Source organism: Vigna unguiculata, chromosome 7 (assembly GCF_004118075.2).
Source record: "Vigna unguiculata cultivar IT97K-499-35 chromosome 7, ASM411807v1, whole genome shotgun sequence".
NCBI classification, from domain to species: domain Eukaryota; kingdom Viridiplantae; phylum Streptophyta; class Magnoliopsida; order Fabales; family Fabaceae; genus Vigna; species Vigna unguiculata.
Genome location: NC_040285.1, coordinates 32,536,633 through 32,555,420, shown reverse-complemented (window position 1 = coordinate 32,555,420; position 18,788 = coordinate 32,536,633). Strand labels below are relative to the sequence as shown.

The window sequence follows — 18,788 nt, the reverse complement described above, 5'->3', positions numbered from 1 at the left end:
CATATAATAAATTAGTTAAAGAGCAAAAATTCTGGATAAAAACCTAATGTGAGTACTAAAGATAGCAAAGAAAATGATCATGAGTGAAAAATTTATCATTTGAACGTTTTTTTGTTAAAGATTAAGATTGAGATACAACGATGTTTTCACTTAAGTTAAAACAAGGTTGAAAATAAGATTGATTTTCAAATCATGTATAAATCTCTATTATATTTTAAATCTCTATTATATTTTTACTTGAATAAAAATGCTTCACTTAAGTGAAAATATCTTACTTGAAAGAAATTTTAAATATCATAAAATAAAATAAATTTTCAAAGATATTTTCAAATACTTTTTAATATCACAATTTCTTAATTATTCAAATAATTGATCAAATTATGAGTTGTTCAAAAATAATCTTTTAATTCACATTATACATGTTTCTATTCACATCAAATTCGTAAGATAAATATATAAATTTATTATACTGATCTATTAAAAATTCAATTTAAATTCTTTTTTAATAACCACTAAATCAACTTATTAAAAATAATATTCAATTCAAAACATTTTGTATAATCATTCCAACAACAAAATCTAATGACCAAATCAATTACAAAATAATTTCTTTCACCTAATATTTTGAAATAAATTTCTAAAAATTCAAACAATAACATTATTTCATAATCTACCTAGAATAACTCAAAAAAGAAATCTTCGATTTCTCGCGATCTATTTTACAGAGAAAAATATTAAAGTTAGAAGTACAAAAAACGACTGTGATAAGTCATTTAAACTCTCGAACTACAAATTTTTTCTTGTCTGCTCTCCGTTCATGTTTGCAAAATTTTAGGACCAACTCTTTTTAAAATATCTAATTATCTAAATAACTTGTTTTAAATTGGTTAACTTTGACATTAATATACTTTATGTTTATTCAATCTCATTCAAATTTTATTTTATAATATTTACTATTATTGAAAACTTTCTTACTAACTGTGAGGGGGAAAACAATTTAATTAAGCATACCTCAAATTAATCTCTCAACTAAACAGATAATAAACGTCGTTTTGGTTTTCAAATTCAGGCCTTTCAGTTTTTTTTTTTTCATGGCTTGCCGCAGGAAATTTGGAATTCCTTGGCCTGAATGCAACGACGGTCTCTCCTACGACGACGTCGTTCGAACCTCTGATTCCGGTTCAGTGCTCCTTCTCAATGCTCACCTCTTTCCCCTTTCATCTTTTATCTGATCATATTGCAACTCAATTCTATTTTACGCCCTATCAATTTTCAGGGTTGACTCTGATAGAGTTTTACTCTACCAAGTACAAAAGTTCTGCTCCCTTACAAGGGTAAGTTAACCCTCAACTACCAACTTACGTTTTAGTCATAAATTTTGAAAATTTTCTCCAGTTACATGCTAACAAGGGAAGAAAAATGAAGATATTCTACTGGGTAGTTTTTTGTTTTTTTTTTTAACTATTTTCGTTTTTTACTGGAATTTGAGATTCTGTTTTGAGAATTTAATGAAGGGTTGGCATTGATGAGAAACACACATGACCTAGCCAAATGTTGTTAAGTGAAATTTTGAATTGTTCCCAAGAGCTGAGGGGGAATGAAATACATTAAGGTGATAGTTAATACGATAGGAATACAAATTTGATGTTACCAACTATGAAACAATTGATCTGGGGTTATGAGTTCTCTTGGTCAGTAGTATCTTCCGCTGCATTTTTTTGGGGATGGAAATTTGAATGGTCTTTTTTCTTCTATTAGCTTTGGTAATGGGGTTCATTTTTGTCAGATTTGCTGAGGTGTTGGAAAGCTATTTTCGTGCATTTCTCTTTTCCAAAGCAATTTTTGTTTTAGGAAATAGTTTTATCCTCTTTTTTTTTCCCGATTTGGTAACATAATTACTCTTGGGAATCGTACGTACTGATTTTTTAACAGTTGGTTGCAGCGTATAAAAAGTGGACAGGTTTGATCATCAACGAATCTGAAATAGTTGACTACAAGGAATGCTCCATCTTGGCTGTTTGTAATTTAATTAGTGTGTCATCTGCAGATAACATTTGATGGAAGAGTTGTTACTGATTCCAACGCAGTCCTCAGGTTTTTTGATAGAAATTTGTTAACCTTTCTAATGCGTGGTTTGTTCCATTGTATGATATTTCCTATCTTCATATTAGAGTTGGCTCAAAGCTAGTCTATCATAGACTTCCATGGAAGGAACCTGATGCACCACATATGATTGAAGTATTGTATGAAGATGATGACATGGTTAGTGTTACTTTATATTCACCATTTTTTATATCTCTACTTGTTTGATATGATTGTTTTTCTGATTAATTATCTTAAATATGTAAATCAAATGTATGAAATTATTTTCTTTGCTAGTGGTGCTTTAGAATGCAAATTACGAAGTTCAATTGACATTATACTTATATTGGTGTAATAAAATTCAAATATGTTTGGTTCATGAGAAGGAGGGAAACATAAGATGGAAAACTGTCTCCTAAGTAAATTAACAATGTTTTTCTGGCAGATTGCTTCCAATGAGTGTTTAAAATAAGTTGTCAGGATCTTTAGAGGAAGTTATTTAGACTACAGAGTTTTCTGGTATCCCTACTAAAACATATTATTGTAGTACTAGTAGAATGTCTTGAATATAAATCTTTTGATTGGGGTGTTGGTGTAAATTCAGATTGCTCTGAATAAACCTTCTGGCTTGCAAGTTCTGCCTGGAGGGCTCTTCCAGCAAAGGACAGTTTTGACACAGCTTCAATGGGAAGCCAACTTGCACAAAAAGCCTCATCCTGTCCCAGTACATCGTCTAGGGAGGGGAACTTCAGGTTATACGGAATATTTTTGTCGTGAAATTGGTAGATTCTGTCTGTAATATGTAGCATAGTTTAAAATTTATTACAAAACTAGTTTAGAACTCTGACAGGAAACTGGTTTTATCTTAATACTATATAAAACATAGTTGTATGTTGTCAAAAGTTTACTTAATTACCGTTTGCTCAGTTGTTTGTTTAACTACAAGTGGTAGTGGTATTTTTATATTTATTACTACCAGAAATGTTATACAAGTATGACCAGATCCTTTTGTTTAACTACAAGTGGTAGTGGTATTTTTATATTTATTACTACCAGAAATGTTATACAAGTATGACCAGATCCTTTGCTTTTAATGCCTTTCTAATATTATGAATAATTAGCCCATGATACTTTCAATTGTTTTTGATTTTGAGTGATTGCATCATAGGAATTTTGTTATGTGCAAAGACAAAACTAGCCAGAGCTCGTCTTGCATCTTATTTTGCTGATGGAACTTCTCACATTGGAGGAAAAAGGTTAGGAAAGGACTACCTTTTTGGTTTGTTGCATTTTATAATTCACTTGTGAAATGCTTTACCTTGTAGCCTGTTCCTTATCTTAAGTTGAAGACACTTGAGAAAACCACGGAAAAAAAAATGGTTAAAATTTTAAGTTGACATTATGTACTTCATACTCTGTTAGCTTGTTTGCTAATTGTTTGCTGTTGTGTATACTGCTGTTATGGAGGCAGAGATACAAACCAGGAAATTGGGAAGATTGCAAAGATATACCGAGGACTTGCGAGTGGGGTAGTGGAGAATGACCAGGTGATGGTGACATAGTTTTCCCCTCCTCTTTATAGGCACTGTTAACAAGTGACATGACTCCCCCTTGTCAATATTAACAAGTGCTTTTAGGCTGCATCCATCCCACACTCCACCCCTGAGTAAAAGTAAAATGATCAGAAAGGTGTACGAGATTAAGAAAGCATGGAATATTTCGTTTTTCCTTTTCATAGTGAATGTTAAAAAGACAGCTGCAAGAACTCTCAGTAATATTCTAATTTAATTCATACCGCAGGAGATATTATTATATTCTTACAACCATATATGCTTTTTGAAAATGAAAAAAAAAATGAATGAGCTAGAATGTACACAATTTATTTTAGGCATTTTGACAAAGACAATGGCATTGATCAAGTAAGAAAATGTTCAGAGAGAAACCAAAGCTATAGAATTCCGTAACTAGAATAGTAAGTGAATAAACTTAACCACAAGGGAGAATGTGTGATACATTTATATTTAGGCCGTTGACAGCTAACTGAAATTAACATTCTAGCTACCTAACAGTTGTATACGCAGCAAGGTGAGTCGGCGTAAAGGGGACGCCTACATTAGGAGTTATATTAACTTTTAGTGAAGTTGCATGGGTACTGAATTCTTTTGACTATTAAAATTTAGAAAAAAAAGACTGACAGTTTGGAAAATTTAGAGATGTTTAGAACCCGTGATTCAACTTTTGAAAATTTTAATGGTTTTTGTTTTATAATCCAGATGATGCTACATCTTTTTAACATTGTCATGATCTTTTTATAACTGATTTTCCATTGTCTATTACCTATTGCTTTCAAGTTCATTTTAGTAAAACTAATGTGAATTGTTTAAAAAATTGGTAACCGTTTGTGTGAGCATGGCTTGTTTTATTGTTCCTTGAATATCTATCCTGACTAATCCATCTGTCTTGTGTTTATTATCAGGATCAAGGGACTATTCAGTTGTTATTTTGTGCTTATTTGGAATAATTTGATGCTGAGTATGTAGTTTGGGACAATTTTACATGTATAACTTGAAAGTTGTTTTGCTTTACAGGTGACTATCAATCAATCAATTGGAGTAGTTAAATATCCAGGTGTTGCTAAAGGTTTATACGTTGCCTCTCAATCAGGTTATTTTCAGTCTCTATTTTGTTTCAGATGGATGAGTTATAAAGGAAACCATGCTTATGCTTATTGATTTCCACTAATCTGATTTGGTTATAATGTTTCCATTTCTCTTCTTTCTGAGACTTCCCTCCAAATTTTGATCATCTAGTCATGTCTAGTTGTTTTCATTGGACCAGGAAAACCAGCACTCAGTGTGGTGAGCATTCTGGAGAGAAACGTACAAGAAAACAGCACATTGGTCCAGGTAGCTGAATTTCATGCTCAGGACCACATCATTTAATGACAACCAAGTGAACTTGGGATCCTAGAAATGACCTACCCAAGACTCATATCCACTAAAAATAGTTTCAAAATTAAGTGCATAAATAAGAACAAATTTCATTTAACAAGTCAGATTTATAAGATTAAATTATAATTAAATTAAATTACATTGTAAGACACTTTTATCAGTAAAAACATTAACAAAAAATGCCATCATTTTAATAATTGAGCATTGATAAAACATCATATAAAATATTGGCATTTTTTTAAATAGAAGAAAAGTAAAATATTATCTCTGATAGACAATATTTTTTCTATGGTTTTACAGTGTTAGGGTACAATGTATACAAAAACAATGAAATTAAATCTCAACAAATAAGGTAAAAAATAGTGTGCGTTAGAGCGGGTTTAATTAACAAAATTGCAGCACTGCTCTGTTTTTAGATAGTATTCAATGTTCACTGATGTCACATCAGATTCACTCTGGGAATAGTCATTCAAAAATTATTTGCTTGTATTTCAACATGTAATCGTTTTGCTGCCCAAAGTTCTGCTTGTACTCATCCCATTATGAATCCCTTTGAAGAAGAAATAAAAGAAAGAGAAAGGCTGCATTAAATTAGAAATCCGGACTCTTTAACATCTTCTGGTTGGCTTGTTTGTCAGGTTAAGATTCAGTCTGGACGGCCACATCAAATCCGTATTCATCTTTCTTTCATGGGGCATCCTCTTTTAGGTAAATATTTAATGCTAAATTGTTCATGGTGCTCCACGTAAAATAATAAAGCTAGATTTCATATACGATGTACACCACTAAAATAAAATTAGAAAAAAAAAAAAAAAACTTTCAATTTCCACCCCTCTCTAGTAAATATGTTTTCTGGAAATATTTCATTTTGCTTTCAAACTTTAAATTTTAGCAAAACCAACGCCAATTTAATATGGAGGATGGAATGATTATTTGTTGAGGTTTCAATTTGATAAACATGATTGAGAGGATAACCAAACATCATATTTCCCTGCTTCTTGTGAAATCTCGTATTAACTAGTTTGCATGCACGTTCCAACTTCTGTGTAAACATGCTTTATTCGGACACTCCCATTATTATTTTTCCTTTGGTTTTATTTGCAGGTGATCCCCTATATGGTGTTGGCGGGCAACCTAAATGCTTAGATTGTGACTCTATAGATGAGAGTTTTGCTGAAGATGGGTAAATGCTTGTTTTATAGGTTTCCGAGAATCATTCACTTAACACCATTTTTCCATTTTTCAACGATATTAAATAATATCAATTTCGTCTTGCGACATGAACTTTCCTTCATCTCACTTGCAAATCGAACTCTAACAGAAGAAACTTACAATGAATCCAAGTAACTTCTAAGTGCAATGTTCTGGAATGTAGATTGCTTCCCTCTTAAATACAAGTATATGTAGACTAGGGGGTTTTGGCATTCTGATATTAAATAGAAGTGTGTTTATATTATGCAATCAAACTTAAAAGTGTTTGACATTTGATTCTAGATATTATACTTAGTTTTAGCCTCAAATATTCAATTCCAGATAGAGTTGGGTTGCCCCTTCTCCTTAAATTATTTTGGCTGTTCCTTGTGTAGGGGTTATCAAAGGCCTACAAAGGCAGTTCCTGGAGATTGTGGGTATAACTTGCATGCACATAAATTGGTTCTCTCTCATCCATTAACTAACGAGGTATATTGAAAGTTATTTTAGAGCTCGTTAAAGATTATTTTTCCTTATTACAATTGTTTTTAGGAAACATAAATTATTTGATATGTTTGCCTTTTTTATGGAACCATTCCTGTGAATCTAAAATTGTGACTTTGAAACTATTATAATCAGTTGATTGAAGTGTCAAATATAATATACTGAAACATTGAGAGGTTTCTTCAGGATGTTATGTTATTAGTAATATGGCTTTTTATACTAAGGATCTTTGGGTTCTTGCAGATAATTGAAATCAATGCACCGCTTCCTTCTGTCCTCCAGACACCTGAAGAGGCTAAGGAAATTGCTACTATGGAGCAGAGTGCTTAAGATGTTTAAATGAAAGATGTATGGTGAAGCCAAATAACTACTTTGATGTTATCTTCCTTGCCAACATTTATATTCGAAAGTTCTATTCAAATGTTATTATCTTCACGAAATTGCTCAACATATTTGTTAAAATTTAGGGGAGACTTTGATTAGAAACTGATTGAAGGTAGTAGGAACAAGAGATTGCAGAAATTGTCAGAAACAGTGTCAAAAAAATTCAGCATGATTGGAAGAAGCTGAATATCCAGTAACTCAACACCTACTACTAATATTAAATTCCCTAATTCTATAATTAGAAAACGCCGCAGAGTGAATGCCTACCGAAATAAAGTAACTACGGGCAGAGTTGAATAAAGCATCTGATCTGTAAAGGCCATACCAACAACTCTGGAACAGTAATTAGAAGCTGGAAAAGATGGTCAAAATGAGTAGTGAGGACGACGTCAAGGATCCAGAATTGGCAATGGTAATGGCAATCGCCCCTCCTAACCTTTTCAGAGATTATTTCTGTATTTTCATCAAATACAACAAATACAAAGCTGCTGCCATATTACAAGCACCTAAATATTTTACCAAAAAGACGGGCTTGAGAACCATTAAATCGCCCTACACTGTATTAAGCAATAACAAAAACTATAATACAGAGGGCGGCAAAAAGAGGTGTTTGCCGCTCAACACAATGACTACCTGTCTCAATCCCCCTTCCCTCCCCAAGATTCATCTTCTCTCGCAATACTCCCAGACTGACCACCATACTTGTCAGAATTGGAATAATGCATTTTGATTGCTGCCACAGGATCTGAGACACCACTGCACGATCCTCCTACAAGAATCCCCGGTCTTCCAACCCCATTCATTCCCATCACTCCCCTGCTCTGCTGCTGTAAACTTGAGATTGCTTCAAAACCATTTCTTCTCTGCATCTCAGAGAATACATCCTGGCAGTGCTTCACATCTACCATGAATGGCTGCACTTTCGGACCATCCCTTCTAAACATCTGATAATCAATCACGGCATTACTGCCATTTAGGAGCCGTTCATTATTATTCTTCGAAAATGTTTGCAATGACGGTTGCTCCAATTTGGCAGAAGATGTGGGATAATTACTGAAGGCTGCAGGATACTTGGCTAGCAAGATAGCAGAATCAGGCAAGGATGAGAGACCAGTCTGTATTCTGTTCCCATCCCAATAACCATAACTCCGCATGGGAACATTTTCAAGGCCGACATAATCATTACAGTCAAACTTCAAAATTTTCAAATTCCCATCACCATTATGTCCGGTAAATTTCATACCAGAAGGTTTGCTGAACTTATGATGGTGGGTACCATTTTCTTCACTACCTTTAGCACCTACATTAGCTTTTTGTGCTGATGAAGGATTGGTTAGTATCTTCCCAAAAAGTTTGACATCACCATTTCTGGATGTTTTATCTGAATCCAATGACTGTAATTTTTTGGCTTGATCATCAGGTTGTTCGATCTTCTGGGACAAAAGATGCAATTCTGTTGCTGAACTGCTACAGTTCAAATCACCATTCATCTCCTTAATGGGAGCTTGCAAGGGATAGCCCTGGAGAATGCTTCCGGCATCAACATGGTCTGAAGAATTCCCAGTAATAGGGGGCTGCTCATCGTTGCTAACCTGAATATCACAGGTAGAAGACAGTCGATCTTGGCTAGCTGTTTTCTCACACTGAATATCAGAAGCAACAGTATTTTGTAAAAATGAATTTGAAGATGCTTGATGTTCGTCCACAGACAACGGGGAGGCATGAGGCTTTCCGATGGGTACGTGCTTATTTTCAGTACTAGAACTCAATCCAGAACAGGAATTTCCAAATGATGAGACAGGAGCATTTACCATAGTGCTTAGAATGTGCACAGGGCTTTTCAAATCAACTATGACACCCGAATCAGCTTCCTGTTTACTATCTCTATCATCAAGATATCGGGGTGAAGACACTCTTTGCCTCTCCAATTCATTTCCAGGTCTTCCGGAAGAAACCTCGGAAACCACCATTCTATCCTCAACAAAAGAATTACTCTCGCATGGTTCACTTGTATCTGGAACAGATATCAACTCTGTAGCACCTCCCAATTTATTAGCTTTATCTCTTCTAATTTCTGTGCTATCCGACAAGATTACAGTTGTTTGTCCACTGACAGAACCACACAAGGCAAATTCACTACGATCACATCCCTGTATAGAATCAATATCAATTGCACATGCATTAGAAACCACATTTGCATCTTCAATATCTACTTCTGTCCCATCAGTCCCCTTTGATTCATTTAACTCTGCTGACAGGTTCCTAGCTTGCACAGGATTGGACTCATCATTGAACGTGTTTGTTCCATACAAAGGCAGGTCCTCATCTGTTTTAGTGCCAGACTTTTCAGTTCCAACCACTGAGCCTGTCTCCACGACACATGCATCATCAGTGTCACTCTCACCCCCATTTGCATCATCATTCACTGGGGATCCAACATTTTCAGGTATTGGGCGCATGAGATCCAATCCAAGACATTTGCGGCCTTTGCTGAAGAAAACTTTGCACTGTTCTTGGGACCTTGTCCCAACACACCGAGCTATCTTGGCAAAATCTTTCCCAAAAGTAGACACAGCCTGAAGAAAGGCAGCCTTCTCATCATCAGTCCAGTCTGTAGGATCCATTTCACCACAGCTCTCATCCGAACAAGTCTCATCATCAACCTCCTGAGTAACATCAGGAGTCAAGGGCAGCTTGTATAAAGGGTTTACTTTCAGAAACTTCCTATCCCTGCTACCTTCTACTGGATCAACAGAACTTGTTATGCAGGAACTAATAGCCTCGGAAGAAAGAGAACCACATATTCCTGCCAATACATCAGCCGCAGCAGCAGTTTCTCTTTCATCCCCAAGAATGTCAAAACTGCCTGATTTCTCAATGAAGTCTTCGACCCTCGACGTCTTCGCTTTACCATATCCACCCAAAAGTGAGCTTCCTGCACGGATTTTTTTATTACCTGCAATGCCATCTGCCATCAGCGAAGCTGCACTCAAAATTTCAAGGGAAGCAGCATTCAATTCACGATTCCATTTTTTACCTGATACCACCAAGTCAGTTTTAGCTGAAAATGACTTCCCCAGCTTACCAACATCTTGCTTCTTAAGTTTCTCAAAACAATCAGATTTGTGATTTTTGTAGTAGAATTCAACACAGTCAGCAGTTGTCTTGTGGTCAAGAAAAGAAGCAATTTTCCTAAAATTTTTTCCAAAGACGGCAAATTTCTCCAAGAAAACTTCTCTCTCCTGTGGTGTCCAAGGATTAATCAAAGCCCTTTCCTTCTCAATAGCCAATGGATCTTCAACCAGCCCATTACTAGTTACAAACTTTGAAATCGTCTTCTCTCTTTCATCCAAAATTAAAGCTGGCATCTTCAAAGTGTTCCTCTGCACTTTAACTTGAGATTCTGAAAGCAGTTTGCTTGTAAAATTAATCATCTCTGATGTTGGAACCAAGCTCAGATGATTTCCTGCTGCAGACAGGAGGAAAAAAAGAAAGCATAGTCATTACCAAAACATAAAGGCAAATAAATTAAGAAATGAACAAACTATAAGTCGTGTGCAAGTTAAAATATCACAGATAAAACCATTAAACATTGAAGATAACTTGTGTTACAGCATGATCACTAAATAATCGTGAATGTTTGGTGACAAATATAAAATAATAGACTTAACGGAAGCCCTTCACTTCACGAGTACAAGTCAATCCCTATCAAGTCAAAATATGTTCTAAACAAGAAGTCATATAATTGAATAAACAGGAAAAGACTTTTATTCAACTATTAATTTTAATAAACAAAATAAATCACTATAACAATAATCAGACTCTCCAGGTATGCATGTTTAGATTGCTTACTAGCTACAATTAGTTTCCACTTTTCAAATTAGTCATGACTAACAAGAAAATACTACACACAGCTATAAAGCAATGATACTACAATATGAGTTAAGTATCCCTGTCCGACACATATCCATGTCCGACACTTTACTTTAAGATACTTATCAATGAAAAATTTAGTCTACAAAACAGTAGTACTTATATGATGACAATAATTTATAAATTTTTCTGTTGACAATCTTTAATACATATAATTTTAATTTGGACTCACAATAACAATCATATATTTATCATGATTTTTCAGAATTATTTTACACTTTTCAATATACATATTTTACGTATCAACATATTGGATATGTGTCGTATCCATACATCATAGTTACACAGTAATGACAAATGCGAACTGCTACTGTGGGACTGGTTTCAAAAGTAGCCTAAATCCTACCCCAGTATGTAATTAATTTCACTAACATTGTAATCAAACCAACAAAAACTAGTGAAGCTATCCAAACCAAAAGCGACTGATTTTGCCTGAGCTTAAACCTTCCGATTTACCTTACAAACAGCCAAGAAACAACAGACTGGGGGTTACTATTCTATTTCTGAACACAGGAATATATGAAAACCAAGCAAGTAAGCAGCAAAAATACAGCAGATTAATAGCATCAAAATTAAACATTTTTTTCTTTTTCAAAAAAATCCAAACTACAACAGAAAACTAACCACCCTCTTTAAACATTAGTTAGCAAAGCTTATTTCCATATAAAAAAATATATATGTTACTAGCTGAACTAATCAAGAAAAGAGAAACTGCAAATCAGTGGGACAAACAAAAAACTTGAAAATATCCATACCAGGAAAGGGAAAACGTGATCGAATGGATGATCGGTTCTTCTGGTTACCATTACAGGTAGTTCGCACACTTAGTTCATTCTTTTTGTGAGATTTTGGTCGGCATTTCCTTATAGAAAGTAAGCGCATATCTTCTTTCCACAAGTGATGCAAGGCTCTGAACTTAAGCGCAATAACTCTCTCCTTAAACCTAGCAAATCGCTTCTTCTCTGCAAACTTTTCCCTAATCAAGGTCTGATTGCATGTGTCACTGCTGGCTCCCATCCTCCCAATCTTACAACAATCTTTGGGCAATAAATTATCAAACACCTCACTAGCTTTGTTGGCAGATTCTTTATTAGAAGAAATAATTGTACCACATAAAATATCCATGCTATCGTTTACCTCCAAAGAAGTCTTGTCATCAACACAAGGTACAATAACATCTTTCCTAGCACTACAGGGAATTAAGCATTTCACAGCTGCAGATGGAACAGAATCCAAGTCCTGGGAGAAATTAACATATCCTCCAGTACCACAAGAAACTGCTTTAATTAAAGGCAGAGGCTCAACAAATTTAGAAGTAGCTGTTCCAGGACTATCAATATCCTCTTCCTTTACATTTTCATGAACACTGTGTAAATTAGTTGAAAGTGGCACCTTCTCCATATTGGCATCATCAACAATATTCAACGGTACTGGCCGGATGACCTGGTCAGAGACTCCAGCATGTCCTTCACAGGATTTTTCACCACTACCTACCATCTGGGAGCCCAGGGATACCGCAAATGGACATGTAACACCAGATTCAGATTTCAGCGACTTCAGTTCATTTTCAAGTAAATCTATTTCAGATTCGGTCATCTCCAACACCTTTGAAATGTCAGCTTTCCATATCAGTAACTTATTAATTGCATTGGACCTCATTGGACCAGAATCTACAGAAGTTGGATCATCAGATTGTACCAACTCAATAATTGAAGTGCCCAAATTATTCAAGGAGCCAATATCAAATTTCTCTAAGTTAAAGGAAAACCTCTGCAAATTATTTTCAGACAAAGGAGCGGGTGAACAAGTCAAATTACTAACATCATTGTCTACATTTGTAGTCTTTCCGAATAATTTATCATCCATACCTGGTAAAAAGTTTGAGGTTAGGTTATAAAAACAGTAAGTAAAAATATATGGAGTAAGTAAATATACGATATCTGAACAAAACATATTTCCAAATAAGTATTTAACATGCTGACCAGCCATTCGATTGAATATTGACCTAAAATATAAATATACTCATTGCAGAAGTCTTGGATTGTAATTCCTATATGTCATGCTCCTATCCAAGCAAGTTGAGTATTGATTAAAAACAAAAGCTGGAACACGAATGTTCAAGAAACATGGTCTCCTTTATCGAATTAGCTATGGCTAATCCTTAAAAGTTAATAAAAAAACCTCGAGCAGCATGCAACTGCTGAAATGTTGATTCTTACCTACATTGATAAATCGACATTTTACAGACATTTTATGTTTTAAGTAAATTTTAGGCCCTACTCACTAACAATCAAGTTCTTCAAGAAACCATTACATTTTACAAACATTTTCAAAATAGTAAATTATTTTAGTAATAAAACAAATCAAATTAGCACACAATGAACAAAAAAGACATGCACTAAAGAACTGGAGTACGTAAGAGTGTCAAGGGGACATTCAATAGAAAATGGAGCTCATAAAGGAACACCTATGCGACATATTACACACAATAAAAAGATAAAGAGTCAAGGGAAATACTTGTAAATGGAGAACCTAATCAACAGATAAACACGTATGTAGTGAACAAAAATGAAACAGAGACTTGTCTTTCCAGATATCTGACTACTATTCCACCACAAGTCTCTATGAAATACCAATTCAAACCTCATAATATCACAGTATACTTCACTATAATTCTATACACATAGATATAACACATGTTACTGCAGTGCCAATAGTCAACCCATCATCAATTTGCAATTTCCATATAAATTTTTCAAAGCAGTATTTAGAATACAAAAAATACAGCGTCTAGCAACATACCAGGAGAGGAACTGCAGGCGACAGAAGATGGAGTTGCAGGAGATGCACATTCAGAAAATCCTGTAACTTTTGGACTTTTGTCAACTAAGCTGGTACTGAGGAAATTACAAGGTTCGGTGATACTAGCAGACAAGACGGGACCATCTTTGTTTGCACTTGCATCAGGCACCTCGACTTTTTTCTTCTCATACTTTGCAAGTCCCTCGCCCCAATTCAGCCTTGGCTTTTTTCTAGAAGCCGTATCTTCAGAAGGCACAGAAGATGTCGCACAAGCAGCGGCTTCCCCTGAATGTGACTCATTAGCAGCTGCACTTTTCGGTTGCAACTCAGGCTTCTCTTCATGCGAATCCGCTGCTCCCATGCTCCTTGAGCTACTTGAGTGGCTAAAACCTGAGCCTCGAGAAGACAAGCTTCCAGAACGGGTCCATTTAAGCGGCTTCCAGTCACCCAGAGAGTTCTCTCTATCACTTCTGGAGCCAGTTCCCAACACATTGACACTACCTATCTTCTCATGCTGGTCTTTCAGATGATGCTGATCCCAAGAGTTCCCGAAATCGGAATGTGGATGAGAAGAGTATCCTAGGGCGTCGTCCACAGCCCTCTGGTCATTGTTCACATCCTGCGGCCTTCTGGGCAAATTCACGGTACCATTGGAGGGTTCCCACGAATGCCCTCTCCAATCTCTCTGACCAAAGGGTCCTCTATTTTCCCTACTGCTCCTGCCGTACTTCCCATCACCTCGTGAAATCGAGGGCCGACTATCTTCCTCCAGGATCTTGTCACTGCTTGACCGAGAAATCGCATACCCATGACCTGAGTCCTCGGAAAACAGGTGCCAACCGCCCTGCTTACCATGACCTTCAGAAAATATTCAAACAAAAAAAGAAAAATACAAAAAAATCAACACAAGTAAAGTATATATTCTCGCACCCAGAAAGTCATAGACAAAGAAAAACGAACACGGAAAACTTGCGAACAAGGAAACCCTATTAAAGGCTTGACTAAAATATTCCAATAACAACAGCAGGCACAGATCTTCAAAAAATCAACCAAGGTTCACCCTCAACAACGCACCAAATACGCAAAACAACAATCCCTCAAAATCATAAACCACTAAGAAACTCTGACCAAGAGAGAACAACAAAACCTAAACAAAAACACCGATGAGCGCCTATTTCGGCGTGTTCGGGGTAAGAGGACCCTAACTGAAAAAGAAATTAGGAACGAATAAAAAGATGGATTGAAAACTCACCTGGCGGTCTGCGAAACTCGGCGGATCCCCAGCGATTGAAGTCGCGGTGGTGCGAGGAATCCCTCCATCTGGCGACTGACCCAAGCGACTCAGACCTCTCGTGCTTCCTCTCCTTGAAGAAGTCCTTTCGATCCCAAGGCAATGGTTCAGGCGGCATCAAAACCAACCCAATAGCATGGGCAGCCACAGAAAACAAAACCTAGGGTTCACCGTAAAGCAAACCGCAGCGCCGCGAACGCGACCTCCGCCTCCAGATCCGACGACCTAGGGTTCGCAGGGCTGAGCCACACGACGCCGTTCGGCGAGATCGAACGCAATACCAAACGCGGCAGCCGAATCGGCGCGCCGCACAGCAATCTAGGGCTTCCGCGGAGCTCGTACACGGTAATATAAAGAAAACGCAGATTGGAGAGGGAAAGGGGATTAAACGGCGACGGAATGAGTTCAGAGACGTGGATTCAGATCGAAGAGTGAGGCCATGTAGCTGAGAGTGAGGGAGAGAGAGAAACAGAGTCTTCTTGTGATGTGCTCTCTGAACGGTGGTGGCTCTGAAAATTTTCTATCCGTTTCTTGGCTGGTGGAAAACCTGTATGGGGCAAGAAAGTGAGAACGTGAGGTGATAAGGGACAAAGAGAACCTTGAGAGAGAGAGAGAGGGGGGAGAGAGAGAAGGTGATAGAGATAGAGAGAGAAAGTGTGGAACCGGATCTCAGCGTTTCTTATAAAACCATATTTCAAACTCCTTTCGATTCCGCCCATATAATATTTCATTTCTGTTTTTTTTTATTCTTTTTTCGTATCTTTCACTTTTTTTTTTATTTTTTTTATTTTTCGTCAATCAGCTTTTCTGTATGCGCCTCTCGGGTAATCAAAGTGCCCATTTTTCGGCCGTTATTTACGCCAGCAGTAAACGCTCTTCCCACTTTACCGTTTTACCCTTCTTCTGTGTAATAATTATATTCATATCTGCACTCAATTTAATTGTTCAAACCCTTATCACTTTTGATCATCTCATTCAACAAAATGCCAATAATAAAATCAATTTTAAAAATTCTATTATTTTTAAATTATAACTTAAATCAATGTGTTTAAATTTAAAAAAAACATGTGTTTAACTCAAAATATATATATATATATATATATATATATATATATATTATGTAAAAATATTTGTTAGATTTTTTTTTTTAATTCTTACTTTTTACATCAAAGTTCATCATGGTGGATGACTTAAAAATTCTTATTGTAAACTAGTATTTTTATGCATGGATAAATATTTGTTTTTATCTTAATATAACTAGTATTTGTAAATAGAATGGTTAAGGTGAAAATTATTTCTTATCAATGAAAATTCCCTCTTTATCTCGTCCAAATTTAAAAGTACATATATTTTATTAGACAACATAATATATATATATATATATATATATATATATATATATATATATATATATTCAATGTAATTTTTTCTTTTGATAATCTTAATCACATACTTTTTTTTTATTGTGTGTTTATGTTCAAATAGTGTATTATCAAATTTTAAAATAAATTTTAGATCTCACATTTTATATTCAAATAGTGTATAATTTTTTAGTCATTTGTTTCATAGAGAAGTTAAACTTTAAGTTTCATTTGCTTAAACACCAAGTTATTCATTTAGTAATATAAATAATTATGTAATCTTTAATCGTTCAATTGTGAAATGTTTTATATAATTTTTTGGTTTCGATTGTCATTTGAGATTTTGATTTGAAAATTATACCATTATAATTTATTTATAAATATCTGTCAAAAAAACATGAGAACAAATTTTTTTTTTATATTTGTCACGCATGTTTGTTTGTATTTTTTTAATTTTTATAAGAAATTGAGTTAAAATTAATAAGAAATATATAATTATTTTTTAGAATAGTTGTTAAATTTAAAATTAGGAAAAAAAATATGTACACAATAAAATTATAAAATAACTTTTAAAAGTAAAAGAGATTTTTAAAATAACAATTAAAGGTAAACTACTTATAAAATAATTAATTTTTAAAATATAATTAAAGGTAAAACTAAAATATATTTGATAATATTATGTTTTTTTTTTATTTTTGTAAGTTCTCATCAACATTATTGCAACATAGATTTACACAATCTAAAAATATTACTCTTTGATAACTAATGGTTATGTTTCTTCATTGGTCATTTTATTGACTTATGTGGACGATATCATTCTAACATACCCTAATTATTCTTATGTTAACATAATACAATTGATATTGAGTTTTGTTCAAATTAAAGATATTTGATTATTTCAAATACTTATTTAGTTTAGAAATGTCAAATCCAAAAAAGGTATTTTCTTGAGTAAGAAAAATGTTATTTTATGTTTCCTTAGTGATATTGGCTTTTTAGGTTTAGCAAACTAGTTATACCTATGAATCTCAATTTCAAATGATTATGACCCTATTAAGATATCTCCATGTTTAAAAGGATTAATGAGAAAGTTTATATATCATATTTTTAGGCACCCTGCATTTAATTGGAGACTGTCACTTGTTCTAGCTACAAATGCAACATTTCAACATAATACAAACATGAACAATCATTTATACAACAAAACATTAACCGTTGTCTTCTTTGATTTATTATTAGAAGTTTGTGAAAGAAGATAATGTGTCTAAATCTTTGAAGAAATCAAAATATTGTGTCATATAACCAATGGTCACTAGTATAGTAAGGGCTTTTTGTCCCGGTTATTTTCCTCATTTTACCTCGGATCTGGAACCGAGGCATATTGGGGTGAGGCCAAAAGGTACTCCTTTTTGGCTCGGTTGTTACCCGAAGCCGTAGGGTTCTTTTTCTGCCTCAAGTCCACGAGAACCGAAGCCATATGGTAATTTTTTTTTAATTAAATTTTTTGCAGCACAGCACACTCCTCTGTAACCTGCTTCCTCGCGCACCAGTCATGGAAGCAGCAACACCATGCTCGAGCAAGCCGCCACCATCACAAAGCAACTTGCACGCGGACCAAACTCTTCGGCCACCATAGATTCGCGCAGCCACCATGCTTGCAACTCGCCTGAACCAGCGCATCCACTGCGACGAACGACGAGAACGATTTCTTCATCTCAGCGGCGACGATCTGGAGGTTCACCGGAACCAGAACACGGTGAAGGTGAAGCATTTCGACGTCGTTTCGACTCTCAGCCTGGACAAGGAGGAAGGGTTGCTGTACTCCGGATCATGGGACAAGACGGTGAAGGTGTGGCGTGTGGCAGATTTCAAGTGCTTGGAGTCGATCAACGCGCACGATGATGCAGTGAACGCGGTGGTGGCGATGTTTGGAGGGTGCATGTTGATGGGGTTCGCGGATGGGACGGTGAAGATGTGGAGGAGGGTGATTGATGAGAAGGGGAAGAAGTTGAAGCATGTGTTGGACTAGGTTTTGCTGAAGCAGGAGAGGATGCAACGGCGCGCGAGGAAGAAGTAGAGGGGTTCACGTTTTTGTGCCCTAATTAAACTATATGACCTCGGTTCAATTAATAACCGAGGCATATAGCCTTATTTGGCCCGGTTCAGTGCCACCCGAGGCCAAAGACGTAATGGCTAGTGGCATTTTTGAAATTTCTAGCCACGTTTTTTGCTTCGGGTCTGTTCAACCGAAGCATATAAGCACCTTTTGGCACCGGTTTTTTTTGAACC

General features: G+C 35.5%; 2 protein-coding genes across 5 annotated transcripts; one reads left to right on the top strand and one right to left on the bottom strand.

The window, feature by feature from the left end:
• Positions 1–1,009: 1,009 nt before the first annotated feature.
• LOC114189843 (RNA pseudouridine synthase 5) lies at positions 1,010–7,163 on the top strand. Of its 2 annotated transcripts, XM_028078559.1 has the most exons (14): positions 1,010–1,179; positions 1,277–1,334; positions 1,933–1,960; positions 2,048–2,094; positions 2,172–2,262; positions 2,687–2,834; positions 3,251–3,338; positions 3,554–3,629; positions 4,671–4,746; positions 4,921–4,988; positions 5,672–5,741; positions 6,138–6,216; positions 6,620–6,713; positions 6,972–7,163. In XM_028078559.1, the coding sequence occupies exons 1-14, from the start codon at positions 1,092–1,094 to the stop codon at positions 7,056–7,058; spliced, it is 1,098 nt and encodes a 365-aa protein (XP_027934360.1). In that variant the 5' UTR covers positions 1,010–1,091; the 3' UTR covers positions 7,059–7,163. The 2 variants fall into 2 exon arrangements, with proteins under 2 accessions (XP_027934360.1, XP_027934361.1); XM_028078560.1 differs by lacking the exons at positions 1,933–1,960; positions 2,048–2,094 and having other exon boundaries at positions 1,021–1,179.
• Positions 7,164–7,515: 352 nt separating this feature from the next.
• LOC114189842 lies at positions 7,516–15,792 on the bottom strand. Of its 3 annotated transcripts, XM_028078558.1 has the most exons (5): positions 15,100–15,791; positions 13,848–14,705; positions 11,801–12,913; positions 10,150–10,581; positions 7,516–10,068 (listed from the first exon to the last, which is right to left on the bottom strand). In XM_028078558.1, the coding sequence occupies exons 1-5, from the start codon at positions 15,254–15,256 to the stop codon at positions 7,751–7,753; spliced, it is 4,878 nt and encodes a 1,625-aa protein (XP_027934359.1). In that variant the 5' UTR covers positions 15,257–15,791; the 3' UTR covers positions 7,516–7,750. The 3 variants fall into 3 exon arrangements, with proteins under 3 accessions (XP_027934359.1, XP_027934357.1, XP_027934358.1); XM_028078556.1 differs by having other exon boundaries at positions 7,516–10,581; positions 15,100–15,792; XM_028078557.1 differs by having other exon boundaries at positions 7,516–10,578; positions 15,100–15,792.
• Positions 15,793–18,788: the final 2,996 nt, after the last annotated feature.

Excerpts from the sequence above, each read along its gene's own strand:
- LOC114189843 (XM_028078559.1), top strand. The coding sequence starts at position 1,092 with ATGGCTTGCCGCAGGAAATTTGGAATTCCTTGGCCTGAATGCAACGAC. Across the intron at positions 2,835-3,250 it reads TCTAGGGAGGGGAACTTCAG|GAATTTTGTTATGTGCAAAG; the intron begins GTTATACGGAAT and ends ATTGCATCATAG. Across the intron at positions 3,339-3,553 it reads TCTCACATTGGAGGAAAAAG|AGATACAAACCAGGAAATTG; the intron begins GTTAGGAAAGGA and ends TTATGGAGGCAG.
- LOC114189842 (XM_028078556.1), bottom strand. The coding sequence starts at position 15,256 with ATGCCGCCTGAACCATTGCCTTGGGATCGAAAGGACTTCTTCAAGGAG. Across the intron at positions 14,706-15,099 it reads CGAGTTTCGCAGACCGCCAG|GTCATGGTAAGCAGGGCGGT; the intron begins GTGAGTTTTCAA and ends TATTTTCTGAAG. Across the intron at positions 12,914-13,847 it reads CGCCTGCAGTTCCTCTCCTG|GTATGGATGATAAATTATTC; the intron begins GTATGTTGCTAG and ends ACTTTTTACCAG.